The 15,301-nt window shown below is 36.2% G+C and overlaps 1 protein-coding gene across 1 annotated transcript in view; it reads right to left on the minus strand.

Annotated features, from left to right (window-relative positions):
* The window catches only part of LOC103917280 (vacuolar protein sorting-associated protein 13B-like), a 297,344-nt gene that overhangs the window by 137,489 nt on the left and 144,554 nt on the right, over window positions 1–15,301 (minus strand). The window contains exon 17 of the mRNA XM_009324398.1: window positions 84–218. Within this exon, the coding sequence (XP_009322673.1) occupies window positions 84–218 (135 nt within the window). The remainder of the gene's footprint in view (window positions 1–83; window positions 219–15,301) is intronic.

Below are 15,301 nucleotides of genomic sequence, written 5' to 3' on the forward strand. Positions count from 1 at the left end.
TGTTTCAGTAACTCTCCTTGTAAAAAGCAAGGCCAATTCTCCTATACAGGCTATAAAGTTTTACATGGTCCAGCTGCACATACCTGGGGCTTTGGCACAAATTTTTATTGATCCCACGGTCCCAGAGGCACATTTGACCAATGATGTGCCGCAGTACTTCAATTCAACATTCTGGATTGAGCCCTCAAGAGTTGGCAGGGGATTCTTAGATTTCACACCTAATAAAAGAAAACTGCAAATGTACTAGCCTGTTGAATTTAAATATTTTTATATTCCTTCACCAAGGCATTTAAACTTAATTATACTTTAATTATCTACCTTAGATGTTCTTATAGCATTTTTGTTGTGATTCACAGTTTTTAAATGGAAGTGAGATAATGCTGTATATGGGTATTTTAATACAGTTATGCATAAAATATATACATAGATACTGTGAGGAAAACACACAAGGCCACTTAGAAATTGGAATAATAAGTATATATACACATACATACACTTTTGTTTTCACTTTATAAGTGCCACCTCAACTATTCTCTTTCATGTTTTTATTATGACGCTTTCATTTCAGGATCTTAAAATTACTAAGAGTTTTCAGCTTACATTTAGACAACAACATTTTACTCAGTAGCAATGTAAAGCATTAAATCCATGCAGTTGAACGGCATAGAAGGCCAACAGTACACTTGCCATTTTTCAACAGAAACTGGAGTTCAAACCTTGCCTTAGGTCACAAGTGGAAATAAGTTTTGGTGGTCTTTCCTCAGCCCCCATTTGTGCACACCAGAAAACTACCGCACCAGTTAGAAGAAATCGGTGCTATTGGCAGTCACTTCTGAAGAGCTGCCTAGAACCACAGCAGCAGCAGCAGGGGATCCTACAAGTCAGAACTGAGATATGTTGGCAGAGCCCAAGGGCAACCCCCAAAACAGCCCCAGAGCATGGGTGGAGGAAGCCAGCCCTCCTATTCCGTACAGCGCTGCCTATCAGAAAAAAATACATAAATTTACTTGCAAATTAGAAATAAATAGTTTCAACACCTGTAAGAAGTACGAAAGGAAAAACTAACAGAAGTTACCATTTTTTATGTTTTTTTTTCCCTCATGCAAAAGTGACTTGGAATTTGTCAGTTAAAATTGGCAAGCAGCTTGTTAATTATGCAAACATTAGTATAATTATGGAACCGTTTCCTCACATATGTAACATAGAATTTGTTCCAAAATCCATAATTATGCAAGGAAAGTATCAGGTAAAAAAAATTAAAAACATTTTGATATGTATTTCAAGATAGTTACACACATTAAAGAAACTTAACATACTCCTACAGAATGAACTCATTAGTTTTTTGCACAATCTCTCAAGGACTTAACCCAAAGAACAACCTTTAATATATATTAACTAGTAAGGAAAAATTCCTAAAAAATTATAGGAAGCAGAAGATTTAGGATTAAACCTGGTAATTGTGATTAGTTCACTGTGCTTATTCCAGTTCCTAACCATTGAAGTATATTTGGTAGTGCATATAAAACCATTTGGTAAGCAGACTTCTTGACATATATTTAAGTTTTGTTCTGGTAAGACATTAAGATAATTTTTGAATAAAAAGTACTTTCCAAGGTAGGAAGAGAGAAGCAGCATACGAAGGGACACATGGCATTTAGTAAACTAGACTGCCATGTGAAAGTAGGTTCCACATTCTACGTATACTTTCTTATCAAAATTCAATCAGTCTTCTGTGTTCGAGGTATGCCCAGCCTTTTCCTAATTTGTGATTCAGGAAGGCTTCAGGCTCAAACAATGCTCACTGCAACCCATTTGTGTGCCTGCCACTACAACACCCCATCAGTTCTCAGTCTGAAAGATCAGCTACCAGTGGCGCTCAGTCTGAAAGATCAGCTACCAGTTTTAGTCTCGTGAATACACCCTCATTCCCAGTCTTGCCCACGATAAAAAGCTGAAAATCCCTTTTGATCTAAGGTGTGGTATACACAACGCATGAATTCGTTCATAGGGTATCTGTAGGCATTTCCTAGTCTTGATAGAGGCCGGGGCCGGGGCCGGGGGGAGAAAAAAGTCTGGTTTTCCCTGTCTTCTGCCTATTCCAAAACAAAGATTATAAAATACTGTCAGTATTGTTAGCCAAGATTACAGTCAAAGCAAAACAAATTTGAGTTCATAATTTGACCCCCATCTTCTCAAAGCTGGTAGCTTCTTGCTGTCTCCATCTTTCAGCAACTCTTTTATGCCTCAAAATACAAGGTGTGATGTCTGATACATTTCTCTCACTTCACTATGGAATATTAAGTACTTTTAAAACTAAGTATTTTCCATCATGGAGTCCACTTTTAGATGCATTACCCTGGACAACCTCTCTGCATTAAGACTAAAATTTTGCATGTTAGTGACATGCGTAGCTTAAATTTTGTTTTAGTATCATATTCGAAAACAAAGAACCAAGTTTCACGTGATCGTGCTCCCTATTTGCTTCTGTTCACTCTTATTCCCTCACCAAATAACTTCTGGACTCGTTGAATTTCAGCAAGATATGGCAGCATTATTAAAGACATTTATTTCCTACAATCTTCATGGAAATGTGGGTATATTTGTCCTGTTACCTGACCAGTCAGCATACGTATGACAGTCAGCAAAGCATAGCTCAAACTAGCCAATGCACTGTTTTTCACCCAGCCAGCAGTTAGGGATCATGATGGGAAGCTAGGAAAGCTGAATGGCTTGGCCTTGAAGAAACCCACAAACCCTCAATACATGATCATGTAATTAAAAATTATATTTTAATGCATACAAAGAAGTAACTGATAGCAGTAATAAGCTATTTCTTTCTGGAACACCTGTTTAAGAGTGTTCATCCTATACCTTTCTCAGTTGTTTTCAACTATTTGAAAAGAAAATAGAAAAGTATCAGGAAAACATAGCATAATCATGCCCCTCCTTTTCTACATTGCTTTGACATCAAATGGCAACATCATCCTGCTCTCAGTTTTAACACCCAATAACCACAGCACACCACCGTAATCAAGGAGAAGTTGCAAGAAAAATTAATTCTGCTCAGGTTTCACAGCTCCGGACTGAGGGATACTCAGAAAAATAATTTATTAAATATTAACATCCTATACAGAACCTACAATAAGGAATAAGGAACTTAGGATGTCTAACTAGACTTTCATCACGAAGACAAAAATCACCTGAACCTAAGGTGATTCCCCTTGCCCAGTTACAAGTCTCTTTTTCAAAGCGCAGAAAGTTTAGAGACTTTTGGTGAACCATTTATAAATGAATAGGTTTAATAAAAGGAAACGGCACATTTTCTTCAGCGTCTGAAAATTTTTGGAAATTATGAACCATCCCTCAAACTTGTCAAATTGGCAAGCTGCTCTACAGAGAAGAAAGAAGCCTTGTTTCCTACATATGCCTCTGACTATCTGTAGTTTCCATCCCAGTAACTTTAGTTCTTCCCAAATATTCTCCCTTATTATCTCTTTCATCATGAGAATATCACTATAAAATCAAAGTCTTAATAGTTGTACACATAGCTAAAATATTCCTTAAATACCTATTTCAGCAAGCAAATGTTTAAGCAAGTGAAGACTGGGGCTTCCTTCCCTCCCCTCAATGTTTATAAACTTTTCAGAAGTAGCGTCTTCTGAAGGGATTGATTGAGCAGGCAGATGTTAAAACTCCTAGATAAGAAATGCTCTAGTCCTCCAAACACTAACTCAAATTTAGTATGGAGATAAATACTCCACAAGATTTTAATTAAGACATTGAGCATGAATTCAAAGAGGAACCAGGGAAACCACATCTATCATTGCCAACAGAAACGTTATCCAAATTCAACGTCCTGCAAATAAAGCATGAGAAAGGCTTATTTCCAAGGTACAAGACAATGAAGTAGAACTTGTGCTGTACTCACTGTTCTGGAATCACACGTTCAAAAGCAGCACTGTGATTTACTTGACTTTGTTGCTCAGTGTAGTCAAAATTGGAGAACAGAGCAACCATGTTTGTTTTTCAGTACACCTCACATTTTCTTTAGTTAATTTATTTTCATCGGGAGCATGGTAATCGAAGACTTTATGGAGTTAGAGAGATACATATACCTGTCTCCACCAAATATAACCTATGGCTGCTTCCAGATAAAAATGACAATTTTCTTGTTGTGTGATTTTCATACTGGAAACATCTTGCCCATTGTAGAACTATTTGCAGTAAAAATTAAGTGTTTCCTTCCCAGTATATAACCATGTTTATACTTGGTGATGAAACATAATCTGTTTTAGTTGAATCAGACTATCACACATAGAATATAACACATCACCAAAGACCTAAAAAGCAGTTCTTTCCATACTGCAGAACCCAAAAATAGGCAGAAAGGTTTTCTAACTTAAAACCTACTACACCTTGACAATTTACACTTGTGCACACTAACTCACTTTCATTTTAACTCCAAGCCTAACGAGCCATTCTGTTCTAGAAACACACACAGAAGTACCATACTGCTGAGGAAGGTTCTCCCACACTTTAAAGCAGACATTCACATCCTTCCCCCAACTTTTCTCGTCATAGCTTTGGTCCTCTCCATGACCATAACCCAACTACGCAGCTTGCCCCAAGTCCCTGCATTCAGTGACATTCTATGTGCGAGCAGGAGGGAATCAAATACCTAAAGGCAGGTCACAATTGTGTCTTTATAGATCAGACCAGGATTTCTGCTAACAAGCCCATTAATGCTGAGCAATCATTTAATTTAAGACTGTTAAAAAAAGTTACCTAATTAGTGATTTTTACCAATGGCCTATACATCTTTTACCAATCTGTTCATAGTAAGGTGAATTTGCAATGATTAATGGAAAACCAAGAGACAAAATCTAAACTGATCAATAGAAAAGACAGGAAACCAGCAAAAGAGGTATGTTACTGATTCTGAGGACAAGAGTCAGGACTGTGTGCCGCCAAATCCCTGAAATACAATAAATAATTCTTTAGAAAGATCATAAAAGAGAGAACTGCAAAATATGAAATAGGAAATGAATAAGGCATGACTAAAACTTTTAGAAGCAGCTCCACATGAATTCTCCCCATATTTAGGTTGTGGCCTCAGAAGGAAAAATTTCAATATTTAAAGCATTAAATACCAATAAACTATGGTTTGGCAACATGATATAGTAAAAGACTGTCACATACATGTCAAAATGATTTCAAACTCAGTAAAAAGATCAATCCATGAATAAAAGCAAGGAGCTTATTAACCAAATGAAATAACATTCTTAGTCTAAGTCTTACTGGAATCAAGAAAAAAAATGTCCAATTATTTTCACAGAAACATATATTTAAGTTTTACATGACTAACACAGAAAAGCTAGTAAACAAATTGAAGCATAAGAGGAACCTCATTTCCTTCATGAGAGATACTCATTTGTGTTCAGACCCTGTTTAAGCTGTGCCCTCAGTGAGAACTTCTGAAAGTCTGTACTGAACTTGGTTAGAGAGATGGCACTTCTGAGGAACTTGAAGCTAAAACCAAACTTAATTCCTTCCTCCTTGCAGTATGAACATAATAGCAGCCACAAAGACCAGCTCTAGCTGGCATCAGTCCTACTTCTCACGTTCAAAGCATTGGGGAGCATGAGCTTTCATGTTCTTCATTGCAGTAAAACAGCAGCAGCATAAGAACATCAACATTTCTTTCAATCACTGTGCTTCCTTGCACACAACACCTTAAGAGAAAACACTGGGGTTTTGTGTTTGGGGTTTTCTCTTCTTTTTTTTTTGTTTTTTAAATTGGAAAAACAGAGAAAAAGAGAGGATTTTCTAACATGTAGAAGCCAGGTTATAAATACTTTCTCAGTTTTTTCCGTAGTAAAACTGAATCTTTCTGATGAAGTTCCCCAAACATCTTTACTGTGTTCACAATTCCACATTTTTAATCTGTCATCATAGTCTGCAGACCACATTTTGCAGCCCTAACATAGACACTCACAGCCTACTATTTTCTTTCTTCTTCAAAACAGTAATTCAGGCAGCTTATTTTAAGGAGGTGTCAAGGGAGAGGTCTATTTTTTTCTAACTCCACTTTACTTGGCATTACTATTGCTATTCTGATTATCATAATGATTTATTTTCTTGTAACTGTGTCAACCAGTTTTCAGTCTACATACCACTATTCTGAGAAACTATTGTTTCGTCCCCACCCACTTGCATGACCTAACAAGGCAATAACAACAGGATTATGGTAGACTTGTCTTGTCTCTAATGTATGGTGAGCTGGACAGACTTCCTTGAGCTTCTTGTGCCACAGTTCCACACCTAAAAGAAAGCGGTCCTAAAAAATAGCTTTTCTTTCATTTTCTCTTCAACCATGGTACTCAAAGGAAAAGTAAATGCATGGAAGGCTGAAAGCAGTTATTGACAGACTGAAATACTCTCTAAAGAAGGTCAAGCTGCTTTCTTCTTGGGCAGCAATGACAAAATATTTATCAATGCAAGTATTTACCATTCTCTTCATCAGAACATAAGCTGCAAAAACCACATGTATGCACACATAACACAAAAATGAATCTCCTCACGTACTTTCAGTATTTTCACAGACAGATGTCAGGGCCAAGCACACAGCCAGTTGTACACTGGTCTTCACCTTGGAGATCAATATTAAAATCTCTGTAACTAACCACTTCAATCCTTAAACTGCCTGTAAACTAATTAAGGCTTCTCCATTTCCTTAACACTAACACAGACGTAGGACCGTCATTTAGTAATGGAGATCTACATTTTGCAAAAAATTTCCCAGCTTGCTAAAGAACAACAGCATTTCACAGGGAGAGTCACTTAAACCTGGCAAATCATTCCTGTTTCGAGACTCCACACAATGGCCTTCATACAGGTCCCTGTCTGCCTTAATCCACAAACTTCTTGATTTTTCTAAAATCCTGCTTCAAATGGAGAGTTAAATAAGAAACCTGTGATTCAAAGACTGAAAACCAATACTGAAGAAATCACAGAACATTTGGAATAATATGTTTAAGGCACTCTAGGTCAGAAGCACCTTTGAATAATTCTTTATTGATAATCTGTTCTAAATGATTATGCAGTCAGGTGAAATAATGCTCTAATTTTGAATGCTCATAAAAGAACTAAACAGCTACCACTGAAAAAAAACTTTTCTGAAAATACAACAGAGCTGGGAAAAGTTTCAGAACTCCCTTTACCCATTGTACTAAGGCTGACCAGCAAACATTCACGGACTTACTACCACAACTTATCAAAAGGACAAGGACCATCCTGAAACATTCCCAGTGTAGGGTACAGATACACAATCCATGCCATAGTCTGACCACTGCTCCTTTTGATCTAAATAGCCAACGTTTAGAGAAGGAATACCACCTTCCATCTTTAAATATATATAGTATTGCAAATAGCCCTAAAATCTTGCTGTGAAAAGCATAGTTTTGGGCAACTTATTATTATTAATCTTATTATTGCTAACATTCAGGCTATTCAGGCATCGCCAATTATAGGCATACCTAATTGAAGCTATTCTTTTAGATTTGGCAACATGACACTGGTCAGAACACAGGATTAAAGTGGCTTTAGTGGCATTGTTCCTGCTGTTTTAAACAGAGGTTCAAAAAGAAGAAAAGGATTGACTTTCCTTTCTGCACAATTCAACAGCTGCATTTCAGATACCGATGTATCCTTTGAGACAAATGGTAGAAGCCCAAGTTAATGCATTAAAATAACTTTTGTCTTCCAAGAAAATGCAGAAAAACTATCAGAATCTGAATTTCTAACTCTCAAAAAGTATGTCCTATCAATCCTCATATCTATACATTGTCAGTAGACAAACGCTAAAAATGACATGGATGCAAATGCTTCCAGGATACAGATAAATAAGAACTTGAGAAACTTTCACCATAAAGTATTTGAAGCAAGATCCTGAAAAAGACAAAGACAGACAGATGGACAGAGGAAAGAGCTTACAGTTTCCACCCCCAGTAACACACCCTTTGGAAGCACGCACTCGCAATCGGATGCTTCCATCTTAGTCGCGTAAGCGTTCCATCCCTTTCAAATACAGTAGTTTTGCTGTATCTGAGGATGAGTTCAATAGCTCATGCAAAATGTCAACACGTAAAGTATATTAGAACACTTTCTCATAATATATGTTAATATGATCACAAAAAAACCAAACTGCATTTTCTATCCTAAGTTTCTATTAAGTCTAGTTCAAGTTCAATCCAGTACCAGTACAAATGCCTTATCTTCAAATACACTAAGCATAAGTTGCAATATATCTTAGGCTCTGGAATAAAGCCTGCATTTTACAGCTCTTCTTTTAGTAAAAAGGTGCGTAGCAACTAGAGGAAAGGAACACGTACAGCTTTCTAGGACAGCAAAACGTAGGATGAAAGAACAAAGTCTTAGAGGAACCAGAGCTCATCTCAGATGTCATCTTCCGTTTCAACTGTGGAGCTCATTTCTCTAAGACACATCTATTTAAATAAGCTATTTGGCAACTATGAAACTAACAAGCCTGGTTTCCTATGAGTTTGTATTCCTTTGCCCTTAAAAAGCCTCATTCACCAGAGCAGATGCAAACCTTAAAGTGCTATGTCCTTTACCTACTATGCAAGAGACAAGAAATGCTGGATCTCACCTGGACTTATGCATGGTTGTGAGCTTCCCTGTAACACACATGACACCTGGTCACCTGCTTGCTGTCAAACAGAATGTCTAATGACCAGAATCTCTCACAAGCTCACTTTAAGATAATTGCATACAGGACAGAACAGTTACGGACCAGTAAAATGTCAACAAATTGAGGATTCTAGAGGATGTACACAGTAATTTTTTAAGAAGTAAAGAAACTGTAAAGGTTTATAAAAATTCAAAAGAAGGGCAGATGTGTTCAGTAACTATTATAAAAAAATAATAAAGAACTAACAGCTAAGGTGTAATCATTAACCGTTTGATTTCCTGAGTTGCTGGGGATAGTGGGGGAAGCGAAAGAGAACATTAACATCTTTCAGCTGGGAGGTGAAGAAAGCCAGCAGCTGCGTGGTTAAAAGATGGACAGCAGAGGTTGCTGCTGGGGATGCTGACTGTAAAGGAGTAGGAAATGGCAGGAAGACAGTAATTCAGACAGGGAATTTACCCACCCATCAGGGTGGGTAAATAAAACATGATAGAGATTGCATGGAAAAAGATTCAAATACAGTATATCAGTATTACCTTGAACAGTCTCCCCATGATTTCCCTTCTCAGACAGTATATGCTGCTTTAAAGAACACAAAGATCTGAGGCTACCCCTTCACATGTAGTTTTCCACGTGCATAGATGACAAGATTTCACTTTCTTTAAAGATGAGTTTTGTTTCTAACTGAAGTATCACTCTTACTCAATCACAGTTTTCCATATTGCACTGCATTTCTTTATGATATTGCTATGATCCTCCCAGCAATTTAAATATACATTGTTTAGGTTATAAACGTAAAAACACAATGCTTTAACAAAAAAAGTTTATATTTTCTTTTAAATATTCTATGCAACTACTGAGGACTTAAAGAGAAACAGTACATATAGTGTCTGGAATGGCAGTTTCTTACACCAGGAGGATATTAACCTTTAATCCTTGAAATCATTAAAGAAATGTTTGTAGAAATATTTTTAGCCTCTTTATCTGGTCAAAGTACTGGAAGTTAAGTCGTGTCTGTACAAACCAATCATTTCACCAGCAGTTTTATATTTCTTTAAAGCCTCATATAAAAAGCACCTGCTTAAAGTGAGTAATGGAGTTTTATATTCATTGCACTTAGGAACAGCGTATGTAACCTATTCCGTTTTCCTCCCTTGTGGAATATATTTCAGCTTATATTGCACAGCACATTACCGATGTGTATAAAGACTCTCTGATCAGCAATTTGGACTGCAGACAGCAACCTGCATGAGTACACTTTTTTCCCCTCCTTAAATACAGTATCCACTTGATTCACCAACACAAATTAAAACCATCCTTTAAAGATGATGATCTCACCTTCACAGTGAATACATGAAGCCCATACATGCTAACACCATAACAATGCCAGGCTACAATCTACAGCATAAACCCTGCACAACCAACAAGCCATACACGTGCTGTCAGCATTATAAAAAAAGAAGCTAATATATAATCTTCCCTGGCCAAAGAATAGAAAAATCTCCATTAGCGTGATTAATTTCTGAGGTTAAAAATCTTGCTGTCTATTGAGATACAAAAAAGAAGAAAATCCAAATGCAAGGAAAGTCCTGTAACAGAGCATATCTTAAGGATGCAATTTAACCTTGGAATTAGCCTTTTGTCAAAAAAAAAGGCATGAAAAGGGATACTTCCATACTATAGCTTATTAAAGCACATGCTTGTGACATACTTCTTTATAGTTGAGAAATTTAAGGAATTCTTCAACTCAACCTCAGCGTGACGTTTCCCTGCAGAATTATTTAGTACTGTATTTTGATAAAAGTATAAACTTGCAATAGCCTAACAACAGTGTTCTTCAATTGCAACAACATTCATATTGGACTCAAGTATGTAAAATAGGCATGACCACATAACAAAAAGAACATACTTTTTTAAAGTAAGCTGCTGTTTTTCATTTAAAAAACAACAGTTAATTTTGATGCGACAATTTAAATAATTTTTGTAAACACTTTTGCATGATTAACCAGAATCATACAGTTGTATTCATGAATTCACTGTAATATGTATTACTATATTACACACAAAAAGTGCATTGATTTCAATGTATTTCAAATGGTGTCCTTAGCAGACTGATTTATCCTTTACGCACAGAATTGTACCTTCACCAAACCAGGTGCTACCTTAAAGTAGACGGTTACTCTTTGCATCTTCTTCCATCCACATATCTCTATGTTGATAAGTTTTAAATAACACGGAAAATAAATTTGCCGGAACAACTTAAACTAAGCATAGAATTACCTGTCAATATTATCGCACGTAAGTACTTACTCACTGAACTAAACAGGAAGAAGGGATATATTACATTAGCTTGATTAGTACCTCATGGAACGCTGCAGAAGTAGTTTTGAGGTCAAGGCAAGTTTACAGAGCCCATGAGAAGTGGAAGGAATAGATATTCTATAGTCACACATTTGAAGAAGTAATGTCTGTGGTTGGGGAAGTACATGTTTTCTATCTTACTGTAATTAGGTTAGCACTACAGTAAGCTTGTTTGTTACACATTTTAACTCTGATACACTTAGTACAGTAAATCTTGATAAATCTACCCAATATTAAAATATCTGAGGGAGTAGAGGACTTCAAAGTTAAAATGAAATCCTGATAAATCTTCACAGTATCTTAGAACGATATCCAAAGGAGAATTTGAAAAGGAAAAAAGTCAACTTTTTAATACAGAGGAGCATTACTATGAACTTACTCTTTTTGCAATGTTGTTTCTTTTCCAATTAGATGTCCTTACCATAATTTCAAATATGTACTGAATGTCCTTATAGGTATTATAGCTCGGCTTAGGTTATAAAAAGGAGGCCTATATGAATGCCAGTTGTATGCTTTTCAACAGAAGGATGTATACTTATTTAGTGATCTGTTTTTCTCTTTCATCTTATCTCTAGTTTCTGTGTAGATTTATAATGCTCATTGTTTCCAATTTTAACAAATCACCTAATGGCAGAAAGGAAAATATGTTAACCTTGGAATTATTTGCAGTTGTAGAAATCCCTTTTGTCTGGCTCATGCGAGGCCTGCAATCTGTTTTAAACACAGATTGTCTGTCTTTTGTCTGACAGCCACCAAGCTGCACAAATTACTTTCTGCCTGTTCACCTGTTTGCAGCTGTGTCTGTAAGCTAAGGATTCTGTAGTTTGACTTGAGCAACCACTCCAGGATTGATGACATGTGCTGCTGATAAACTGAGCAATTTGAAGAAATTACTGGCTAAACTTATTGAAAGACATCTGTGCATGAGCTGAGAACTAGAAGCCTTCAATTGTGTGTTTGCAACCTGCAGTGGCGGCAATCTGTTTGAAGTGATATCCTTCTGTAAGAGAGCTGGCCCTGACACAAAATAACTAAACCATCTTTGCAACATATTTCCTCACACACCAATAGAATTCTGCTCTTTTGGTCTTAAATATACTTCCTAAATAGAGGATATAACAACAATTAAGACTTCCTATACTCATCTAGCAGAAGTAACTTCTTTTGAAGTGTTTCCATTTTTCACTCAGATTTGGCATTCTGTATTGTTTCCCAGCCTTCTCTGCTATATAGACGAGTTCTCAGCAGTTAATGATAGTACAAGCATCTCTCACAGGCACATTTAATCTTTTAGGTTAGCCAAGAAGACACACCTTTGCAGTATTATGGGGGTACAGCTCAACTCTTCCTTCCACTTGCAGAACGCCATTACCTCTTCAGCTAACATTAACGCCTGAAATTTCTGCTCTAAAGTTTAGTAATCAAGAAATTGTATTTCCGAACCTTGTGTATCTGGATAATGTTTAAGCTTCTGGGGGATATTTGCAGGCGTTAATTTCAAGCTCAGGAAGCCCAAGACTGCTATCTCAGGGTGAGCGTGTGCATGCACATGTGCATATGTATGAAATCCTTTTGTTTTAAAAAAGCTCCACCAGATTGGTGAGCTGCATGTGATGGCTAGTCATTTCTAAGCTGTATATTACATTTAGCAAAATAAATTCCTAAGTCCTTTGGGACACATTCTATAGTGATATACTTCAACGTTGCTCCCATTTTCTTTGTTCTTACACATTTAGCATAAATGTGTTTCAAGTATACATTATGACAGAATAAGCCAAAGCAGAATTCTACACATCTTCAAAGGTTTTAGTAGCCCAGAATAAACAACAAATTAAAAACAGCACTAAAATTGCTTGATACACTAACGAGGAAAAAAAAAGTAATTGAAGGGAAAGTGTGTTAAGCCTAAAAATGTAACTAAGTGCTTAAGGAACTTCCAAAGTGTGCCATCAGAAGCACAGAAACTGTCCACTTTCACATCTGCACACTAACCCCCTTCCCCCCAAGCCCTCCTTTTAGGCATTTAAAAAGGATTAAGTACGCAGTACACCATCAAAACAAACTATTCATTTCACCTTGTTGTCTTTGCAACTAGTTCATACTAGAAGTCAAGGTACTGACTAAAATGATCAAACAATCAAGACTTATATCTGTGCTATTTGTTAGTTTTAGCAAATCAAATTAGTGCTTCCATTTTAATTTCTTAAGTATTTGAAGGCAAATATTACCTTTTAAAGTATCTTCACAAACAAGGTCTACTAACAATGATAATTTTCAAAATACATATTATATTTGATGAAAAATTATCACTGTGCTTAAACACATTTGAAAATAGGAAAGCAAAGCTTTCAAGTTAAGTAGCTATATAAATTGGGCTTTCACATTTCAGAACCCATAAACTGGATTCAACACAGAGCTGAAGTGACCTCCTGGAAAAAAGGATATATAGTATAGCGTATATGTATACAATAAATCACATCCTGATTATGTGCAGCTAATAACTATACATCACTAATAATAAAACCCTTAAGATACTGTGCTATAGCAGATATCTAACTAAGTAAATACAGCACGTTTTTATCTTTACCCTCTATGTATATTGTGAGTTCGAGCATTTTTAATGTCAGCTTTTATTTTAAAAGAGCTAAGTCGTGAGAACATTCTTATGTACCACTTCATAACTCTGACACCAAGTATGTATAAAAAGATTAGCCTTTATTTGGTATAAAATCAGTTGGCAGTTTTACATCTGTGCAATGCAACATAAATACCCCAGCTGGCATCTCAAGCTCACACACATATGGACTTCAAAACAGAAACTTCCTTATTTGCAGCACTGCCAGGGTAATTTTGTATACTCTGCATACTACAGCTATTTGTCAGGCCTCTGCAGGTGTGCACTGCACATAAACACACAGCTGTAGTCTAGCAAGCCAAGTGTTCCATCAAACACATAAAGGGAGACCTCAGCAGCTGGATTAGTCATCCCTGCAACAGGTCCAGGGAGAACAATATGGGTTAGTATTTTTGGAAAAGCATGGATGGTAAATTTATGATTATGCTGGCCTTACCAAATAACTGCTGGATTGTGTCATTTTTATGCAATGTCTACTTATTAAAGTTTTTGTTAGAATGGCTGGAACAGACTGAATATTTTTTAGTTTTTAATATAAACAATAAGGTAGTTTATGTATAAAATAGTTTATTAAGTGCAAAATGTTAAAAGGTTTTCATGCTAGTGGTTGGTTTTTGACAGATGTTACAATTATTTGCATTGGCTTTAACAGACAAATCACTGGAATCAATTATAGTTAGTATATCATAAAGTTTCTTACTAGTTATATATTATACTTTGTCACATTTACTAGAACTACATAGCATTTTTCTATCTCTGTTTTTTGCTCTAACTGCTTAGGTCACAGGTGAATTCCTAAAAACGCTTGATAAAAAGAAGTGCAGAATAAACCCTTTACTGTAATTAACTTGCCTGCTTGTTTAAAGTATGATCTTAATGTTTTTTAAAAAAACAACAAAAAAATTACTCTCTCTCTCAGAACTGTTTGGAAGACATGAGCATCCACAAAATTTCGTGGTGGTCATACAGATGTTAAAAATATTGTAATCAACCAGAAAAAGCAGTAAGCCTAATTTTATGCAAGTTTCCTTTAAGAAACTTCATATGTCAAAAGCAAGAATAAAATGAATCGTTAAGAAAACAAATAAAACTTAAAACAATTTGCCACCTATTAATCCAGAGTATTCAGTGTATGGTATGTATTTTAGCATTTTGAAATTGCCTCAGAAAAAATGAGAAAATACGAACACTATCAGGACAAATCCTAGATGCATTTCATCCATTAAACTTTTTACCCAAATAATATGCAGGCACATGTGCTTGTTTCTCTTTGGTGTTTGTTTAGAATCACAAAAATTTACCAGCTTTTACCCATAGCTCTCTTCTGAAGATCACGTATTTACACACTCATGATAGCTCTTTCAGATTTCATGTGCTGGGAGGAAGATGTCAATTCAACACATCAGTAGGGTGGACATTGACCAGCACTGAGAACGTTACCACATTTTTCCTCACGTACAGCAGTACTTGGCAGCACCTGGGAACACTGCCCCTTCTTCATTAAGTTAATTGCATGATTTCAAGAAAGAAGAGAAGGGGCTTCCTAAAGGTCACTTTCTTAAACATGACCTAATGTCATTTCAAGACCGTGTATCTGT

The sequence above is a fragment of the Pygoscelis adeliae genome, unplaced genomic scaffold (assembly GCF_000699105.1).
Source record: "Pygoscelis adeliae isolate BGI_AS28 unplaced genomic scaffold, ASM69910v1 Scaffold145, whole genome shotgun sequence".
Classification (NCBI taxonomy): domain Eukaryota; kingdom Metazoa; phylum Chordata; class Aves; order Sphenisciformes; family Spheniscidae; genus Pygoscelis; species Pygoscelis adeliae.